This window comes from Camellia sinensis, chromosome 7 (assembly GCF_055761805.1).
Source record: "Camellia sinensis isolate YWXY chromosome 7, ASM5576180v1, whole genome shotgun sequence".
NCBI classification, from domain to species: domain Eukaryota; kingdom Viridiplantae; phylum Streptophyta; class Magnoliopsida; order Ericales; family Theaceae; genus Camellia; species Camellia sinensis.
This window is the reverse complement of record NC_138967.1, coordinates 17,265,911-17,287,429: the sequence shown is the minus strand read 5'-3', so window position 1 is coordinate 17,287,429 and position 21,519 is coordinate 17,265,911. Positions and strand designations below refer to the sequence as shown.

Sequence of the window (21,519 nt, the reverse complement as noted above, 5' to 3'; positions counted from 1 at the left end):
TTTGTTCATATATATATATATATAGAAATACATACGAGTTTCTTAAGCAAGGCACGAATCCTCGAACGAATGTGCTTGGCTTTGATGGAATCGAAGGGCAGGAAAACGAAGTCCTTCAAGAAAGGGTTGTTGTCGATGATTAGAGATGTCCTGATAGAATCAAATAGGTATCAGAAGGAGGAGGAGATGCAGTGGAGTTGCGACAGAGACGGAGGCAGCAAGAAAAAAAGAAGGAAGAGGACCAGAAGAGACCATAGGCTACAAAAAAAATTAAATATTATGGACCTCTCCCAATACTAAAAGTTGGACATGTATGTTAGACTAAAATATCTCATTAGGATATTAAAAAAAAAAACCAATAAAAAAATTATTATTATAAATTCAAAAAAAATTAAAATTTTACTAGAATTTTAAACCTCAAACAAGCAATAATATTAATATTTTTACATATATAATAGTATAGATTTAGCCTCCGTTTGGGAAGTGGGTTGGCTTTTTGGCGATTTTAGCCTGGTTTGGGAAGGGCTTTTTGGCTTTTTGACTTTTTTGACTTTTTTTGTGAGGGAGGATTGTAATGATTATGGATTGGATTTGATGTTTTATTTTTTGTGATTAAAATAGCCTATTTTATTTTTTGTGACTATTTTAGCCCCTAACCCACCCAAACCTTCTTGCCAAACAACCTCTTAGAAAATTTATAAATTAATTTAACCACAATCCCTCCAAAATGAGCTTTGCCATTGATGTGTCCAGATCATCAACTTTTGTTGCAGCTTAAAGAAGTTAATTATAATTTAAATTATTTAATATAATTTCTGTTTATAATAGTAAATAATTTAAATAAATTTTTTTAAAAAAAACTATTTTTTTAAAAACTAAATTATCAACTTTTATTATACAAGAACAATCAGCGGCCGGCGGAAGATAGAGTTAGAGAGAGAAAGAAGAAGCAAATCAAGCTCCGAAAATGGCGGCAGCTAAAGCTGCGTGCTTGAACCACGTCTCAAGAGAGTCATCAGACATTAACCGCCTCTCCAAATTCTACCAGGAGGTATAATTAATACTCTTCTTCTCTTAATTTATCTTCAACTTTATCTAAATTTGCTCCAAATTACTCTGATTTCTCTGATATGTATGTGACTATTGGATCATGTATGAATTTATGTATATATAAAAGACATGTAATTTGTGAGTTTGGGTTGCAGATTTTTGGGTTTTAGCTTGAATTCAATGCCTAACTTCAAATTCCTCTAAATTAGTCCAAAAATTAATCTGATTTCTCTGCTATGTATGTTTGTATATGTATAAATATGCTTATATAATTTGTGGGTTTGGGTTGCAGATATTTGGGTTTCCAGAATGCAGATATTCAAATTCCTCTAAATTAGTTCAAAGCAATCTGATTTCTCTCATATGTATGGATTATGTATACATGTATAAATACGCTTATATAATTTGTGGGTTTGGGGTATAGATTTTTGGGTTTGGGGTATAGATTTTTGGGTTTGAACATGACACAGCGGAATACACAGGGACTAGATATCGTTCTAGTAGACGAACGAAAAGGGCTCTCGAATCCACGAGAAAAATAGAACCTTGAATCCACAAGGAAAAGAAATATTATTGAATGAATGAATAAAAGTTGTATAAAAGTTGTCTTTGCCATGAGGCTTACATAGCTATTTATAATAAACTAAACCTAATACTTGTAGGAAAAGTGATTCCAAAATAAACTAGGAAACTTAAATCAACACAAATTAAGTAACCTAAGAGAACTAGGAAATCTAAGAGACTAAAATTCTAAACTATTTAAAATCCTAGTCAAAATCTAATTCTAAAATAATAAAATTATGAAACCTAATAATTCTAAAATATTTATACTAAATTACAAGAATCCTAATAATACATCAAAAATATTAAAACTAAAAATATAAAAACTAGAATTCTAAACTATTTAAAATCCTAGTCAAAATCTAATTCCAAAATAATAAAATTAAGAAACCTAATAATTCTAAAATATTTATACTAAATTACAAGAATCCTAATATTATATCAAAAATATTAAAACTAAAAAATATAAAAATTCTTAAAATCTTGTCCTTAAAATCTTGTCCTACATCAGACTCCTCTTTTTTGAAAGAACTGGTCCTCGAGTTCATATTAGAGATCTGCCATCGTCCATCCCAAATAAAAAGATACTTGGAATACTTCAGTTGTTTGTCCCTCTTCTGAACATTATATGCAGAGAAGTTTACTTTCTGAAAGTTGTTCTCTATATGCTTCAACTGGTTGACAAGATCAATTAGACAAGCATTGAAAATCAAATTAAATTGCTCCACACCAAGAAAATCAACGAAGTGTATTTTATGTTGATGTTGGATACTCTTTGGACTCTGCTCTGTCTTAGAATCAGTTGGATATTCAATTATCAATATTGCAATATCAATTGCAACATCCTCAATCAACTTCTTTGGTGCACATGTCAACTTTATTACCTCATCTTTAATTTCTTCTTTTCCATTGAGTTCAGCTAGATCTCCGTCTTTTGCGATCTCATAACCATCATAATAATCAAGAGATGATAGTTCTGTCATTAGAAGCTCTTGGCTACCTTCAACGTTTTTCTCTTGCTTCACCTTTTCATTGTCTTCTTCAAACATCTTGATCAAAGTAATTTCAGTGACCTCTCGTTCATCAATTTCAACGTTCTCACCATTATTGAAATCAACTTGATTTTCTACTTCAATTGAATGTCTGTTTGGGCTTTCAAAATTTTGAAACATTGAGATATTCAAAACCTTTTCTTCTTCAATGTGTGGTGGAGCGTAACAAATTTGTTGACCTATAAGACTTGATTGACCCAAACTTGGCAAAGCCGTAGTCATGTTTCTCGAATAATCTTTATCCACAATTGCATAACAATTATTGAGTTGCGAAGAATATTGTGAATCAGAATTACCTTGGAACAATTGTTTCGATTCAAGCTTTCTTTGATATTGTTGATACAATATTTGCCCATGATTTGATTGAAGGAATCTAGAACTCATCACCTTCTTCATCTTATGCCACGTCCTAATGGGTTGTTTGTATTGTCGCCTTCGACCATATTGCAATTGTTTCCACCATGTAGACACATAACCTTGTAACTTACGTGCGACATATTTGGCTTGCTTTTCTTCAGAGATTTCCATACACTCAAGGAATTTGTCAACTTTACGAAACCAATACATAAAATCCTCGGCATGACAAGAAGCATTAAAATAGGGAATTTCTAGTGGTACTTGATAATTTGAAAAGTCATGATTGATACAATTATTGCTATTGAACACATCATTGAATCTTTGATGTTGCCTTACCGACTGATATTCACCATAATCCTCAAATAACTCATCTTTAGATTTATCCTCATTATCATATTGACAATAAAAAGATCGTCTCAAGACGTTGTGGTTAATAGGTTGGCCTTGGACAAATCCCATAGCACGGTTCCTATTAACATTGTGACTAACAGGTTGGCCTTGGGCAAATCCCTTGACTCGAATCCTATTAGATCTTTCTCTATGATCATCGTCAATAGAGCTTGTGCTTCCTCTTCCGATGAATGACATCGAGCCAGAAGAAACCTTGCTCTGATACCACTTGACGCAGTGGAATACACGGGGACTAGATATCGTTTTAGTTGATGAAAGGGGCTCTCGAATCCACGAGAAAAATAGAACCTTGAATCCACAAGGAAGAGAAATATTATTGAATGAATGAATAAAAGTTGTATAAAAGTTGTCTTTGCCATGAGGCTTACATAGCTATTTATAATAAACTAAACCTAATACTTGTAGGAAAAGTGATTCCAAAATAAACTAGGAAACTTAAATCAACACAAATTAAGAAACCTAAGAGAACTAGGAAACCTAAGAGACTAAAATTCTAAACTATTTAAAATCCTAGTCAAAATCTAATTCTAAAATAATAAAATTATGAAACCTAATAATTCTAAAATATTTATACTAAATTACAAGAATCCTAATAATACATCAAAAATATTAAAACTAAAAATATAAAAATTCTTAAAATCTTGTCCTACATCAGAACAAATAGAGAGCCCCAAGCTTGAATTCAATGTGATATATATCTTCAGCTTCCTCTAAATTTTCCCCAAATTAGTACTCTGATTTCACTCATATGTATGCATATGTATCATCTATGAATTTATGTATATATATATAAGACCTGAAATTATGGGTTTGGGTTGCAGATTATTGGGTTTGATCAGATATAGAGCCCGAAGCTTGAATTCAATGTCAAACTTCAAATTCCTGTAAACTAGTCCAAAAAGTAATCTGATTCCTCTACTATGTATGTATGTATGTATGTATGTATATGTGCTACGTATGTTTATATGTATAAATACACTTATATAATTTGTGGGTTTGGATTGTTGATATTTGGGTTTGAGCATATAGAGAGCCCCAAGCTTGAATTCCATGTCATGTAACTTTAAATTCGTCTAAAGTAGTCCAAAGCAATCTGATGTCTCTGATATGTATGTATGTATGTATGTATGTATGTATGTATGTATGTATATAAATACGCTTACATAATTTGTGGGTTTGGGATGCAGATTTTTGGTTTTGAGCAGATAGAGAGTCCCAAGCTTGAATTCAATGTGATATGGCTGAAACTGGGCCCATCTTTCTTTCTGCACCTCATCGAGAGGAACGCAGAGACAAAGCTTCCGGAAGGACCGTGGAGTGCCGTCTCGGCCGTCGCTGACACTAAGAATCTCCCCAGAGGTCATCACATCTGCTTCTCCGTCTCCAATTTTGATTCATTTGTTCAAACCCTCAAGGTATATATTTTTTCCTTCTCTCTGTGTCTCTATCACTGTATCTATCTATGTATGTGAATACATGTGTGTATACGAGTATAGAAAGTGTAAATTACTGTTCAGATTCATAATATTCCTGTGGCTTTTGGCTTCTGTGGTTGTTTAATTTCTATTGTACTTTCAATCATTTGTAAAGTAAGGATTTTTTTGGCGATAAAATGTGTATGAATTTATGAATTTTTGCCAATTGTTGTTCTGGGGCTGATATTACCTATGTTACATGGACACTCGACACTTGGGTAAAAGTACGAGATGTGTCCAACATGTGCAGTTCAACATTCACCCAACAAGAATATTTTACATATAATATAACTATGCATAAAATTTCATAGTATACATGAAATGATATATTACACCTTGTAAACACCATTTTACCCTAGAAAATTAAAGAAATATATTCATAAATATGAATGTTTTGTCGTGTCCCCATGTCCTTGAATGTGAAAACTAGATGGACAATCACCCAATAGGTTATTTATTATGCATGCAAATTTACGTGGTGATTCGCAGGAGGTTCAATAGTGTACCCATATAAAGATTTTATATATACTGAGGATTTAAGAGATGAGTTTAAAGCCACTATAAAGAAATGAAAAAAAAAAAAAAAAAAAAAAAACTACAAAAAGCTATGGTGCAGACTTATATGTACCTAGTTAGTTAGTTATTTGTTTTTTTTTTTAAACTCTCTTTGAAGTTTGAACTCTTAAATGGTTGTAGTTGTACATGTTTTGCAATAATGATTAAACTACACTGGTGAGTTTATACGAACAATGGCCATATTTGAACGTCAGTAATCCAATAACATGCTCAAAGATTCCAACTAGCTTAGCTGTTAAAATCTCTTGGTAGTCATGCTCGAGATCGAATCTAGGTTCATCTGAGTTAAGTGGTAATCGGGCAGGGGGTGGTCTACCCCCTTGGTGCACACGTTGTCCAGCACATTATGTTGAACTCAAAAGATAATGACAATACCACTAAGAGGCACAAATACCTATTATTTTCTCATTTGTTATATGGTAGAAATTTCTTCAATATTAGGTTCCCAAATTTATGAATTATCTTACTAAGGTTTAGTTTCAGCTGTTATGCAGTACGGACAGATTAGCGTGTATTATCATCGCGTTGCATACATGACTACATAGATATGTGGGGTAGCCATTACCTGTAGTTTACTTCATTTTATATTTAATGTCTCAATGGGCTCACCTTGTGGCATAGGCTGCCTTAAAACCATAGACAAACACAAGATTGGTCTACGTTTCTAATATTTTTCTAATTGATATAAGAAATTAAAATATGTTAATAGAAAACAAAGAATGTACTATGAGAAGGATAAGACATCCATTCAAGAGAAAGAAAACAATAGTTGCAGGGGATATGTTTTGGTGGCCAGGCATGGTGGCACATTTCATTTGGATCAATAGTTAGCTAGAACTGAGATATGACTCACAAAAAAATCCACACCTTTCTAACCCTCTAGATCCCAAGGGGAGGTCAAATTGACTGACAAAGCTACTTTATCCTCACCAATGAATTGGCCCTTTCACAGCTTGATTTTTGTAACCCAACTAATCTGCACCTCCGAGGAATAGACGGTTCCATGACTCCTCTCATAAGATGACTACCCTAGGAGCCACGCGAGCTGGACTCAGTCCAATCAACAATCACCTTGAGATCACCAGCAACCAAGCAAAGTGAAAGGGCTTGCCAACTGGTATTTCCAATACCCATGCCATGAAATATCATTTGAAATCAGAGTTCCAATTATCTTTTATGCTGTATTTGATTGAGGGATTTGAGAAGAGATTTGGAAATAGAAAGGAAAAAGGTGTGTGAAACTAGGTAAAATGTAGGTATATTTTATTCACATTTCACCTATCTTTTTCCTTTCCCTTTCCAAATCCCCTAACTAAACACAGTGTTGCTACTTCAAAAATTGGTATATAATGTTTTTTCATTCCATGAAGCTGTTTGGCAATGTCTTTGCTTGTTCCCTAGATAGGTTTTTATTGCTGAAGCACTTGTTGGACTAGAAACGAAATTTAGGTAAAAACTAGGGTAGCTTCATCATGTGATAGTGACAAGATGATTTTTTAGAGTGGACGCTCGATTGCCCTTGTTTGGACTCATTCATGGGAGAATGAGAAGCTATGAAGCACGGACACGGACACGGACACGGACACGGATACGGATACGGACACGGGACACGGCAATTTTCAAAAAAGGGGGACACGGACACGGCGGGGGACATGGCGAATTTTTTTTTTTTTTTAAATATATATATTTGTATGTGTTATGTAAATTAACAAACACTAACATAGTAACCATTAATTCAATAAATATAAGAGAGGCAAAAGATTCAACATCCAACATCTTGAAATAAATATAAGGGGAAAACATCCTAATATCTGGCAGATTGTGTTATTGGCAGAATTTGAACTAAACATTTTTCCTATAAATTAACATTAACATTAGAAGGATAAAAAATAAAAAATAAAAAATAAAAAAAGAAGAGTTTACATACTGTATATATGTATATATATAAACCTATAATTATTATTTTTTAAATACAATTTTATATATAGACACATAAAAGTCTTACAAAAAAAAAAAATATTTTTTTACAGTTTTTAATATATACTCATAAAAATCTTACAGTTTTAAATACAGTTTTTTTTACATATAATTAAACAAAAAAAAGGTCTTATATATGTAAATGTATAAACAAATAAAAATAAAAACAAAAATAAAAATAAAAAAGTCTGGTCAAACGTATAAAAAAAAAAAAGAAGACAGTTCAGTTCAGTCGAACCGAAAGCAGAGCAGAGAGAGAGAGAGAGAGAGAGAGCGAAAGAGAAAGAGACAGGCGAGAGAGGGGCTTACCTTCGAAGACGACTAGATCGAAGGTCGAAGACGCTGGATCGACTGAAACAGAGACACAGACGACTGGATCGAAGGTCTACGATCGACTTCGGAGGGCTTCGATCGACTTCGGAGGGCTGCGACTGAGAGAGAGAGCTTCGATCGACTTCAGAGGGCTTCGACTGAGAGAGAGGAGGGCTTCGACTTCGACTAGCAGGTCTGATTTTACTCTATTTTACCTCAGTTGTTCGATTAGGGCTTTGCCCGTTAGTTTTTTTTTTTTTTTTTTAAACTTGTTAAATATTATACTTTGACCCCAAATAAATATTGAAAATTTAAAAAAGAACCCTGTTGTGTCCCTTGGCGTGTCCAAATATAGACACGCGTGTCCCCGCCGTGTCCCTGCCGTGTCCCCTTCCAAAAAAATTATTAAATTAAAGGGACACGCCATCTGGCGTGTCCCGTACGTGTCCCCGGCGTGTCCCCGTGTCCCCGGCGTGTCCGCGTGTCGGACACTGCCACGGCACCATTTTTGGAGTGTCCATGCTTCATAGATGAGAAGTGGCTACGAAATTCTGAAGTACAACTAACAGTCACGCCTCCTTTAGTTAGGACCAATGATTTGCATCAAGCTAAATAATTCTCTTTTACTTTTCTATGTAAGTCAGACATGGTTATGTTGTGCAGGAGAAGGGAATCGAAACACACCAGAGGGCCCTGCCAAATGGAAAGATCAAGCAAGTATTCTTCTTTGATCCAGATGGTGAGCTTTTATAACCCCCTTTGTTTCAAATAGCCTCATGAACACAATTATATGTGAATTAATATATTTTTAATATTATTGTATTTATTTTTCTTTTCAAGTTCGAGCTTGCGCTCAGTTCGTTTATGTAATATAGTTGACTCAAGCTGACCTTGAGCTCTAGTAATTTTCAGTGAACCGAGTAGCTCGGCTTCGCTCATTTGCAGCCCTAAGTATTGAGAAAATGACCAAAGTATCTTGAAGTGTACAGCTCTCCTTGCTGAAATATTGACACCGTTATTTGCTTAAAAGCATAATAGTTGCCATCAGCTGCGGGGCCACCAGCCACTTTTAATCAGCAAACAGAGTTCTTTGTTATGTTATTAGTTGACATTTTCCTTGCATGTACTTGATGGAGTTGCAATTAGTGAAATTTATTGAAATCATATTTTTTGACGTGCAGGGAATGGCTTGGAGGTTGCAAGCCGTGAAGATCCAGAACAGTAAGCTGGGGTGTTCCATATGCAAGTGGACCTGATAGAATGAATCGATTGCGAACAACAGATGAATTTATGTTGACATGTAATTACATAAGAGGTCAAAAAAATCCAAAGACCCTAAATTTGGATGATTTGTGCTGTAAATGAATGAACTTGTAATGGGTATTGTATATGACTTGCACTCCAATTGGTACTTTTACCTCCTCTTCTTGTTTGGGATAATTTTATCTGCATTATATTCTATGTTCTAGTACTACTTATATTCTTTTGGGTTTTTGTCCATGATAATAGTGATTTCAGATTTCGTTTTAGGACCCTTTTTTTTCTTAATTTTCTAGACATGGAATTTTTGTTTTGTTATGAACTTTAAATCCTTTTAGGAAGCTTGTTATTCAAGTTGTCATTGTGACTGTTTATTTTAAGAAAAATTACCAAAAAGTGGTGAGTAGACAAACTAGTTACAATTTGATGGAAATTCAATATAATTGTATTAGAGATGGAAACTTGTAATTTTATTCAAGTGTAATTTTTAATCCGTCCCTATTTTTCTTTTCTCTCTCTTTCCTTTCCCTCCCCTCACGCCCATCTAATTTCTAGTTTTTGAGTTTTGAGAAAGTTAGATGAATATATTATTAGGACGTGTTTTATTTAAGATGTCATTGTGATGTGTTACCAATCTATGGCATTTTTGGACTCTCATTAATAGAATAATTTTTTTGAGTAATTATTAAACAATTTTATAGTATCATGTAAGGCCGTGAATGAATTAGATTTAATCTGAATTCAATCCGAAAATTTCAATGCATTTACAAAATATCCGATCCGGTAATTCAATAATCCGAATTCGTTTGATCCGTTTATTAAATAGATTGAATATGCAAAAATTTAATCCGATGATCCGATATGATTATTTTAATTTGAATGCAGAAAACACAAAATAATATTATCCCTAGTATCATGTAATATACATGGCAATTTTTTTTTTTTTTTTTTTTTTTCTCTTTTCGGCCGCCAAACTGACACTTGTAACTTCAGGAGCTAGCCGCCAACAGCTGAGCTCTCCCAGGTGCCACGTGTACTACTACAATCCAACACACCCACTCACTCATCTGACACGTGTCCTCTCAAAAGTAACGTGTCCCATACATTCCTCACTCAAACAAACCTATATATATAACTCTTCACACTTCCCGTAATCTGACCACATCATGAGCCAAGAACAGCCACGGCAACCTCAAGATGTTCAACAAGAGCCCATCAAGTACGGCGACGTATTCGCAGTCTCCAGTGACCTGGCGGAGAAGCCTATTGGACTGAAAGACGCCACCAAGATGCAGACCGCGGAAGCCACCGTCTTCGGAGAGACCCAGAAGAGTGGGGCCGCCGTGGTCATGCTGGCGGCGGCTATAGTCAATGAGAGAGCTGGACTTGTCGGCTCCAATGAGGTCGCGGACGTCACCGGAGACATAGGTGTAACCGTCACGGCAACCGACTATGGTACCCTGGTTATAACTGAATCAATCGCTGGACAGGTATCAATATATGTCATTTTATATTTCTCAATTTTTTACATGGCATTCATTGTATCAGGTTTAAATTTTTCGAATTTAATTTTTTAGAAATTAAATTTTTTATCCTGTCATATTTTATTTTATTTTTTTAGTAAATATTTTTTAAATTTTAAATAATATTTTAAAAATATAAACTCAGCCTTTTACATTTGTAAAAAACTGGGTTTATTTTGAGAGTGGTTTGGTTTGTATAGGTTGTAGGACAATACTATGAATCTACACAAGTGCAACAACAGCAACAAACAACTCCTGGATCGCTTGCGCAGACAAAAATAACAATAGGTGAAGCACTTGAAGCCACGGGCCATATAGCCAGCAACAAGACGGTGGACAAGAGAGATACCGCTGCGATTCAGGCGGCGGAGGTGAGGGCAACTGGTAGCAATGTCATAAGCCCCGGTGGTGTTCCTGTGGCGGCTCAGTCGGAAGCTTCTTTGAATGCCGGGTTGGTCCGTGATGAAGACAAGATCAAGCTCACTCATGTTCTCACGGTAAGATTCTCGCCAACCTCATTCATGTGTTTGAGAATAATACACTATTATTATAATTTTTTTTTTCTTTTTGGAGGGGCTGTGTTTGGTTGGGGGATTTGATGAGGAATTTAGAAAGGGAAATAGAAAAGTTAGGTGAAATGTGAATAAAACATGTCTAAATTTTACCTAGTTTCACACACCTTTTTCCTTTCCCTTTCCAAATCCCTCCATAAATCCCCAACCAAATACAACATTAATGTTTGTTAAATTAGTATAAAAATTAATTTTAATTGGAAAATACACGTGCATAAAAATAAAATTCAAAGAAAAAAGAAAAAAGAAAAAATTACAAAAAAAAAATAATAATAATAAAATTCCAGGACCAAGGGGGATCTCCATAGTAATTAGTCCCTTAAATTTCACGAGTAGGAGATTGAGACAGCCCCCTAGGGATGGGAAATTCATAAAAAAATAATATTTTAATCATTAAAATCAAAATAAGTATACATAAGATATCTAATATATATTTTTTATTAAGTTTAATGACTAAAATACTTTCTTTCTTTTTTTTCTTTTTTTTTTTATCGATTTTACTTAATAAAAATAGATAAATGATTTAATTTGAAAAAAAAATTAAAAGATTGGGAGCATTTAAATTGTTTCCGGTTTATTTTGTTACAAGGCGCGAAGTGTGAGTTAGTTTTTTTTTGTTTTTTTTGGTAATTGTCCCAAAAAAAAAAGAGAGTAAATTGCATTGTCCCTTATGACCTTGTTTGGATGAGAATTTGAAAATGAAAAAGAAAATGAGAAAAAAATAAATATATATATTTCATTTACATTTTTTTTTAAATTTATATTTAAATTCATGATTTAAGGCTAATGGTTATTTACTTTAGCTTATATACTCTTTTTTTTCCCTCTCTTCATTTTGGCTCTAAGCATTTGTAATTTTTTTTTTAAAATTATTTTTAAAATAAATTTTGTTCAATTTTATATATAAAAAAAAATATCATGTTAGATGTCAGTCACGTAATATAAAAATAAAGTAAATTATATTTTTCAGTTTTAAGTTTCATAATTTTTTCACTTTGGGGTAATTTTTTAAAGATTTTTTACTTCTTTTATTTAATGAACGCCGATGTTGGTGTATAAATTTATTTTTTTGACGTATATATATTTGCCTCTTGATGTTAGAATTTTGGGTCCGTCTTGCTGCAGGGTGCAACTGCAAAGTTGTCGGCAGACAAGGCAGCAACAAGAGAGGACGCAGAGCTGAGGAACAACCCTAACTTGGAAACACATCCTGGAGGAGTGGCTGCAGCTGCTAGGCTCAATGAGGGAACCATATGACCACAACCACGAGACTGTATTGAGCATAGTATGTGACCTTGAAAAAGAGACATGTCTTCTTTGTACAATGTTAGATGAATGTTCCGTCTGTTCCTCTGATTGTCTTGTTTTACTTTTTTGTGTGTTTAGACATGTAGAAATTTCATATGATTATGTAATTTTTGGTCTTTTCAAAGTTTTTTGAAAATGTTAAAGAAAGGGTTGATGATTAGCTTGCTTTTTCGTCCCAACTTAATTGGAATCGTTTAGTTTGTTTTGACGTTTTTTCCACTTACCTCTATTTATTGACGTTCATCTTTGTATTTTGTATATTTGATTTTCATTAATAAATTTTCTTTTACTGATAAAAAAAAAAATGTATGCTATTACCTTCAAAAATATAAAAAATAAAAAACTTCCGGTCCAACTTCTCTCCAATCAGACCGTGTTGTTTTGAGATAAGAGGTTACAATTCCTTAATTCGTTGGCTCTTCTCATTCTTACTTGTCCAGTCTTTTTCATGAACTTGTACAATTGATGACACACAAATATATAGTAGGAATATAAATCAAAACATCTCTATATTCAGTCTTAATTATTAGTAAGATGGTCAAAATAATGCTAGTTGATGAGTCATTTTGAAAGCAAAAAAGAATATGATTTTAGAAATTAGTTATTGATTTTAGAAATATGATTAAATTGTAAGTCTATAATTATTAGTCTAATATTTTTATAGATGATCTATACTTATGGGTTTTAAAATTAATAAAGGGATTGAATTCTCAAAGTGAATCCCGTGATGTAATCACAAGAATTCATGAATAACACGAGTCAATCTTCTCTTCTGACTGAAAAAATGTCTTGATTAAAGTTTTGGACAATTTAAGTTAAATATTGAACAAGGGGAAAATAAATAATAATCAAATCCCATAAGCAAAGGTCAGCCATTGAAAAGTTCTTTGACACTAATTTGTCTTCTTTCCACATGTTTCCTCTAGGAAGTGTGTAAAATAGTTAAACGTATGGAATTTCACAATCTCAAACTGTATAATTTCTTAGTAATAAAACAACAATATTTTTTATTGTCATTATTTTTTTTAATATTGATGGTGATAAAACGATTAATCAGTGTGAAACTTCACACTTTCACTAAAATCTCAAACTATAAAACCTGTGAAATTTAAAATTTCACAGTTTCAAACCTAAAATAGTTTAAAATTTTACTTTTATTTTTACATAATTTTATATTCAATTAAGATCTTGTCTGATAGCCCTTCTCAAGTAGGTTCTAAAAACATAAATTTTATTAAAAATCAGACGTGTACAATTAAAATTATAGAATTTTAAAGTTTCTAAACATAAAAAGACAAATGTGTGTGCATATCAGAGCATGAAACAATGATAATTAATGAAAGGTATTGTGGTCAATAATAGGGGTGTAGGATTTATGAGGTGTTGTTAAAATGTCCTAAAATTATTTCGTAAGTGGAGACTCAAACATCGAATTTATTTCATATTTTAATATCATAATAAATTGTTGACCTCTAACTCATCTCAAAATTTAAACTATTAAAAGACATAATTTTAAAGAAAATTGGTGAAAAGTCCATCATGAAGAGTATATAAGGCAATAGATTTAAGGGAAAATCTTATTTGGTGATAAAGACACGTTGAAAAAGTTGCTGGCGCCAAAAAAGTCACTAGCAACTGCAGCAGGGTGGTGGTGAGATAGAAAAATGTGTAATATTCGACAGATATGGTGTTGAATCAGTGACGTGTTACATTTCAACAAATAGATGATTTGGTGAATTTCTATAAATAGAAAAATAGGCTTTGTGAATTTTAACAAATAGACAAATTGGGTGATTTCAATGGATAGGGTGATTTCAAGAGATAAACAGATAGATTGATTTCAACAAGTTGCGTCCTTTTGCCCCAAAGAGATTAAAGTTTAGGCTTAATGGCCCAAAAAATTCAAAAATAAACCTATGACCTGAATGCTCATAATTTTATTATTTATATTCTTAACATTTTCAAAATTGCACTTTCAAAACAAGATTTCCTTAAATAATTTGGCTAAGAAATAAATTCAAAACAAAATAACTCCACATACATGTTTAAAAACAATTACAAAGGTGCAGTCACAAGTAGTGATGAAAAAATTATCACATCCCATTGTATTTGTCCCAACACAATTTTTTTATAAAATATTTTTTTGAAAGAACATTTTTTTTTCTTTAATTACCAAAAAGGAACCTCATTGAGGTGGAAATATTGTACAAACAAAGATAATACATCAATGAAAAGCAATGAGGAAACAAATGCATCAAATCTCAAAAATATATCTCAACTATATTGGCACATGAACACTAAAGTTGTGTTTAAGGAGAAATTTGAAAAGAAAAAGAAAAAACGGGTGTGAAATTAAGTAAAATGTAAGTATATTTTATTCACATTTCACTTACTTTTTTCTTTTTCCTTTTCAAATTATTTTCTAAATTCTTAAACCAAAGAAAAAGAATAAACCAAATCATGTCGGCTAGATGCCAATACAATGCAACACTAGACAAATAACAGAAAAAACGAGAACAGATAGGAAAAGACCATTGACAGGGAATTCAAATGTCTCAACACTCGGGTTCAAAAATTTGAATAGAGATTAGGAAAATGAAAGGAAAAAAAAAAATATATATATATATATATATGTGAAATGTTAATAAAATATACATATTTTTTACCTAATTTTGTATACTTTTTCTTTTATCATTTTCAAATTTCTTCCTAAACCCATAAACTAAAACACAGCTTAAGAACTCCCAATTCATCCTCCAAACTTCTTCACAATGAAACACCAAAACAGAGACACTCAATTCAGGGTAGTATAAATTATGGAGGTAGAAAAGTCAAAATTATTCGGAGTAGAAAAAATTATATCATTATAATAATCAAATTTAAAATTAAAATTCATACATAAAATTTAAAAAAATCCGAGCCGTTACTATCCCTAGTTACAAGTACACTAACCTCGTGAGCATTTTTTGAAGGACAACAATGATGCAGAGGTTGAGTCTGAAACCCACCAACTAAAGCAGGTGAAGAGGCCAAAAGAGGTTCTCTGTTACATAGTTATAAATATGAGCTTATGGGTGTTTGGAAAGTTGTTATTTTAATAAGTTATTTTAATTTTTTATTATTTTAGTAGGTTAAAATTCTTGTGTTTGGGAAGATGATTGAATTTTTTTAAAATTAAATATGATGTTTGTGAGAGGAAATGTGAAATGATTATGAATTTGATGTGATATTTTGTCTTATTAGTTATTTTACCCTATTTTGTCTTTTTCTAAATTTTAGCCTAAAAGAGGCTAAAATCTTTCTTTCCAAACACCCCCACGCTTTTGATAAAATTCTTTAAAATGAACTATTATTTTATATTAGATTTAACTTGTATTGACATTGAATTTTTTTCGCTTATTCTTTTATTTGTTTATATGCTTACACCTTTTTATATAAAAAATGTTATATATAAGTTTAATGAATAATCTTACAACTAACTAGGTACATGATGTTAGATAATGTTTCAATGGGACCACATAATTAAATATGGTGTTATCATTTATAAGAAGCCTACAATTTAAGTGATTCAATTTAGTTAATAGGCTTAAGGGTATATGTGTTATAGACCTAATGTGTAGATACTAGTTGTATAATTTCTATTTCTATGAGGGGCAGAAATAGAAATTAAACCACATTGGTTAAAGTTGGTTTTCATTCCTTTTGAACTTCCACAACCTTTCAGTTTTGAAAACCAATAAATAGAAATTAAAACCAATAATGGTTAAAGTTGGTTTTCATTCCTTTTAAACTTCCACAACCTTTCAGTTTTGAAAACCAATTACAACCTTTAAAAGGTTATGGTCCCTATTCCTTCCCAAGTGAAAAAGAACACTGCCATTTTTCTTTATAAATCCTCTCAAGGAGAAACATAAGGCACCAAAGGGGAAAGGATTAGAAGGCAATAACATAATCAATAACAAAGAGTTCATTGATAATCACGCTTCCATTTAACCGTTCATTAATGGATTCAAGTATGTCATTTTGTCTTGATTTCTTGATAATACACATGATAAATGACCCAAACTGTAAGGTTTATGTTCTGAAATTTATGTTAACAATTGGTATCAGAGCATGCATATCATGTGTCTTATCAGAATTGATATGCTTTATTCATTCTATTTAGTTTCTTGGAATCAGATTCTGAATTTTCTTATGGATGTAAATTCTGTTTTTTCCTGTTTTGTTCTGTGAAAATGGCAATCTATTTTCTGGAATTGTAAAATGATTCGGTGGGCAGTTTTTTTTTTCCTCTCAGATGGATGAACATCATGTATTTATATATATATAGATATATCTTGCGATTTGATCGGTTTAATTTTGAACATCATAAAAAAAAACTATTTGTTTTTTGGACCCGTCAATTCTATTTATATATGTATATATATATAATTGAAATTGCTGCAGATTATATAACATATACAGGGTCACAAATTTAGAAATCTTTAAATTTAATGTAATTTCATACAACGTCTACAGAAATTTAATTTTCTAACACTCTCAATATAAGTCAATTCAAACAAAATGTCACAAAAATGATCTCTCTTGTCTATATTGTTTTATATGGAATGTTTTGAAGTTCATGTCTGTGTATCTCATGCGGGTATTTATCGGTTCAAAGACATGATTAAGACTTGGCAGAATTACACACACATTTTGTGGTGATAAACATGTGCCAATTGTCAAGAAAACCTAATGTGAATAATAAATCCATCAAAAGATAGATTTGTTATTTGACATAACTTATTGTCAATGTTTGATCAGTACAACAAGAATACCACTTACAATTAATATCACTACCCAAAGGCTTGGTATTAATGTTGTGCTAGGTATCTTGAGATGTTGTCATTAAATTAATTTATTTAGAGATTATCTGTTTGGTAACTTAATGTGAGCATAATTGTTTATTCCTTTTATTTACGGGGTTACAAGTTTTATGATCCCATAAATAGGTCAATATTTGAGACGGGAATTGCAACATTTTTTGAGGATGTTGAGTTTGAGGGGAGAAATCCAGTTAGAGACATTGTCTTTGAGGAGGAAGCAGGAGTAATCCCACTTCCTACTATTACTTTTGACCAATCACAGGTTCCTATACCTGTCATTGCTCGAGAAGTAATTTCGGATCCTCAACCAGACAATGTTGTTCAAGATAATATAGTTCAAACCCCCATTCAAGATGAGGTAATTGTTTCTGAGGAACAAACTCTACAACCTCAACCTCAAGAATCTGTGCATTAAGGCGATCCACCAGAGAAAGGAGATTTGCATTTTCAGATGATTATATTGTATATCTCCAGGAACATGAGGTAGAAAATGGAATGTCGAAAGATGATCCAATCAACTTTCGTCAAGCCATGGAAAGTTCCAACTCTCATAAGTGGATAAAAGCCATGAATGAAGAATATAAGTCTATGCAAGACAATAAAGTTTGGGAACTTGTCTCATTACCATGGCCGCAGAATTTGTAGCATGTTATGAGGCATCAAACCAAGGGATATGGCTGCGGAATTTTGTCACTGGGTTGCGTATTTTGGAAGGCACTGCAAGACCACTTAAGTTATATTGTAACAATAAGTCTGCAGTTTTATATTCCAATAACAACAGGAGCTCGACGAAATCAAAGCATATTGATATCAAGTTCCTAGTTGTAAAAGAAAGAGTGCAGAGTGGACAGATTTCCATAGGGCACATTGGGACAAACTCCATGACAGCGGATCCACTTACGAAGGGACTACCACCCAAGGTCTTTCATGAGCACACTGCTCAGATGGGTGTTGTTCTATTTGAGAACATTCTGGTTTAGTGAGAGTTTGTATTTATATTACTGCTTTATGTCAGCCTTGAGTTTTATCTATGTAATTAGATTAATTTCTGCAGAAATGAAATATTCAGTTTATTACGCTCTGTTACGTATTGTGAAGTATTGATCTCAATAAAGTTAAGTAGGACCAGTTGGAAATAGGCATGTATGGATCACATCACATGTAATTTCCATGCTACGCATCCATGATTGATCTATGTCATTTAGCTGTATTAGTATACGTGACCATTGGTGGGTCGAGTTACGATTGATGTAACGAAGACCGCTTTGATCCTATATTAATATAGTTAATGGACAAGATTGTTTGGATACCCTCAAGTTATGATAATAAATTTCTGAGCTCACTAAAGTTAAGCACATTTTTCAGGATACATATGTGGTCCAGTGGGAGATTGTTAGATAATGTCTCAATGGGACCACATAATTAAATGTGGTGTTATCATTTATAAGAAGCCTACAATTTAAGTGATTCAATTTAGTTAATAGGCTTAAGGGTATATGTGTTATAGACCTAATGTGTAGATACTAGTTGTATAATTTCTATTTCTATGAGGGACAGAAATAGAAATTAAAACATATTGGTTAAGTTGGTTTTTATTCCTTTTGAACTTCCACAACCTTTCAGTTTTGAAAACCAATAAATAGAAATTAAAACCAATAATGGTTAAAGTTGGTTTTCATTCCTTTTGAACTTCCACAACCTTTCAGTTTTGAAAACCAATTACAACCTTTAAAAGGTTATGGTCCTTATTCCTTCCAAAGTGGAAAAGAACACTGCCATTTTTCTTTCCAAATCCTCTCAAGGAGAAACATAAGGCACCAAAGGGGAAAGGATTAGAAGGTAATAACATAATCAATAACAAAGAGTTCATTGATAATCACGCTTCCGTTTAACCGTTTATCAATGGATTCAGGTATGTCATTTTGTCTTGATTTCTTGATAATATACACGGTAAATGATCCAAAGTGTAAGGTTTATGTTCTGAAATTTATGTTAACATATGAATATAATTTAGACAATAAACCTAATAAATACAATATATATAAATATAAAAATATATAAATAAAAAGAATATATGAACCCTATGTATCTAATATATGCAATGTAACTATAACATTAATTTTAGCACATGAAAAAGAGAAGATGCCTTTTGTTACTTGTTATTTGTCACAGGTTGAGTCACATGTCCTCTAGTTTTCCAGGCAAAGGGCTTCTTGTCCATGTGTACTGGGATGTTTGCATTGACCCAACAAATTCATCAAAATGAAATGAGCAGCAGAGAAGCAAAGCGGTGCACAAGTTGGGTTGAGTTGAATTGAATGGTAACTTATGTAAATTTGATTTAAAAATTTATCATGTATTAAAATATATTTAGGATTGGTCTTTTCACATAATAAGCTAATCTCGAACAATTTTTAATAAATCGAGTTCGAGTAACTTAGTTCGTTTAATAGTTTTAAAAGTAAAATGGTAAATTATTTAAATTTTATTTGAAAATTTAATAAGTATTAAAATATGTTCAAGATTAAATTTTTTACATAACAAGTCAATCTTAAACAAGTTTTTAACAAGTCAAGTTCATTTAACAGATCTAAGAAAAAGTAATTATTCATTGATTCTAAAAATAATAATAATAATAATAATAAATTTACTTGGTGTACACAAAATTTTGAAAACAAATGTAAGTGAAAATGGAAAAAATGTTTAGTGAGTTACTAAAGGGAATAATTCTAAGGGGTTAGTTTGGCAGTCAAAACTAAGAGTCTAGAGATGTACTCCTTTCAAGATCTCAGATCCAATATTTTCTATGTGCAAATAATTTTTTAAGTCAATACCAGTTTTTATGAAGTGTTGGTGAAAATATCAAAAAAATTATATTTTATTAATAAATAATGTAAAAAAAATGAGATATAAATAGATCAAGTTGATGCACGGATATCTCATTTTCTTTAAGGAGATCAAACTCACTACGGTAGGAAGAACCAAAATACTGATACAGCAGTCACTAAACTATGACTTGTCTCCTCCAAGATACAACAGCCCGATCACTTGTCATATGGTTCAGGCCAACTCTGCACAAGTGTCACAACCCAAACCCGCCCCTATGGGTTTAGCACCGTAACCGGCCAGTAATCCAAAATTACCGAAGGCCTGCTTAACAGTGATACAGTAAAACAGAATACAGGGGCCTGGCGGAAGCCAATACAATAAATAAACAATGTCCAATGAGCTGTGACAGTCTGTATGCCAAAAGACTTTTCATTCAAATATATATACAGTCGGACAAAACAGTATGTGCATATATACAATCATTCAGTTCAGGGACCTAATCCCTATTAAATAGTACAGTACAGTAAACAAAATGGTTATAGAGACAGAAGGGGGAACTAAAACACCCCTAAGCCATAACTTGACAGGCTCGGAACCTCACAGTGAGGCACAATGGTTGGCTTGACAAAACTGGAGCTTACCCCGACGCTACTAATCACGGTCTGGTGCCTGTACACCTACATATATATATGAGCAGTGAGCTAAAGCCCAGTGAATAACGTAATGCGTAAAGAGGTTAAGAATGAATGTCCTTTCAGTATTGAAAACAGTCAGTTGATTCAGTATATCAGTCATTCAGTCATAACAGTCATATGTGGTACATCCATTAGCATAACAGTATAGTAAACAGTAGGTCTTAAAAGACCGAACAGTAAATGATGGCCATCAATCAGTAAACAGTAGTGGTTCCAACAAGGGAACCGACAGAGATCTCTGTAACAGTAACAGTAAACAGTAGTTGCTAAGGATGCCACAATACAGTTCAGAATATAGGACATACATTCATTCAATTAACAGTATCAGTTCAGAAAGCAGTACAGTTCAATTGTTCAGAAGATAATCATTTTGAACATATCTTTACACAGTTGTTACTCACAGAGTTCTGGGCTACAGTAAAGCTAGAGCGCGTCCCCAGTTGCCAACCCTATACAGTTACAGATTGAACACACACACTAAACTATACAGTTGGGAAAGATGATAACTTAATCCCTAATTTGCCTCGGTGTGTTCTACATTTATATCCTCATTAAGATGTCTTAAACTAGGCCTAAGAATGCCTAGGATGGGATGAGGATGCAAAGATGCACTTTAAAAGCATTTTCAGAATTTTCAGAAAACAGGAGTCACGCTCGAGCGTATGTTACTCCGCTCGAGCGGACATGCAAACAAAG

General features: G+C 32.7%; 2 protein-coding genes across 2 annotated transcripts; both read left to right on the top strand.

Moving 5' to 3' along the window:
* The first annotated feature begins 673 nt into the window (after window positions 1–673).
* LOC114268580 (Lactoylglutathione lyase / glyoxalase I family protein) lies at window positions 674–9,254 on the top strand. Its single transcript, XM_028209773.2, has 4 exons — window positions 674–1,051; window positions 4,619–4,846; window positions 8,435–8,510; window positions 8,953–9,254. Exons 1-4 carry the CDS (start codon window positions 968–970, stop codon window positions 8,994–8,996), a joined length of 432 nt encoding a protein of 143 aa, XP_028065574.2. The 5' UTR covers window positions 674–967; the 3' UTR covers window positions 8,997–9,254.
* Window positions 9,255–10,145: 891 nt separating this feature from the next.
* On the top strand, window positions 10,146–12,566 carry LOC114268600 (late embryogenesis abundant protein D-34-like). The gene is made up of 3 exons (XM_028209788.2): window positions 10,146–10,521; window positions 10,755–11,051; window positions 12,252–12,566. The coding sequence occupies exons 1-3, from the start codon at window positions 10,198–10,200 to the stop codon at window positions 12,381–12,383; spliced, it is 753 nt and encodes a 250-aa protein (XP_028065589.2). The 5' UTR covers window positions 10,146–10,197; the 3' UTR covers window positions 12,384–12,566.
* The last annotated feature ends 8,953 nt before the right edge of the window (window positions 12,567–21,519 follow it).

Bases quoted from the DNA above. Each gene is read 5' to 3' on its own strand.
- LOC114268580 (XM_028209773.2), top strand. From the start codon at position 968: ATGGCGGCAGCTAAAGCTGCGTGCTTGAACCACGTCTCAAGAGAGTCA. The intron at 4,847-8,434 runs GTATATATTTTT...TATGTTGTGCAG, and splicing joins CATTTGTTCAAACCCTCAAG to GAGAAGGGAATCGAAACACA. The intron at 8,511-8,952 runs GTGAGCTTTTAT...TTTGACGTGCAG, and splicing joins ATTCTTCTTTGATCCAGATG to GGAATGGCTTGGAGGTTGCA.
- LOC114268600 (XM_028209788.2), top strand. From the start codon at position 10,198: ATGAGCCAAGAACAGCCACGGCAACCTCAAGATGTTCAACAAGAGCCC. The intron at 10,522-10,754 runs GTATCAATATAT...TGGTTTGTATAG, and splicing joins CTGAATCAATCGCTGGACAG to GTTGTAGGACAATACTATGA. The intron at 11,052-12,251 runs GTAAGATTCTCG...GTCTTGCTGCAG, and splicing joins AGCTCACTCATGTTCTCACG to GGTGCAACTGCAAAGTTGTC.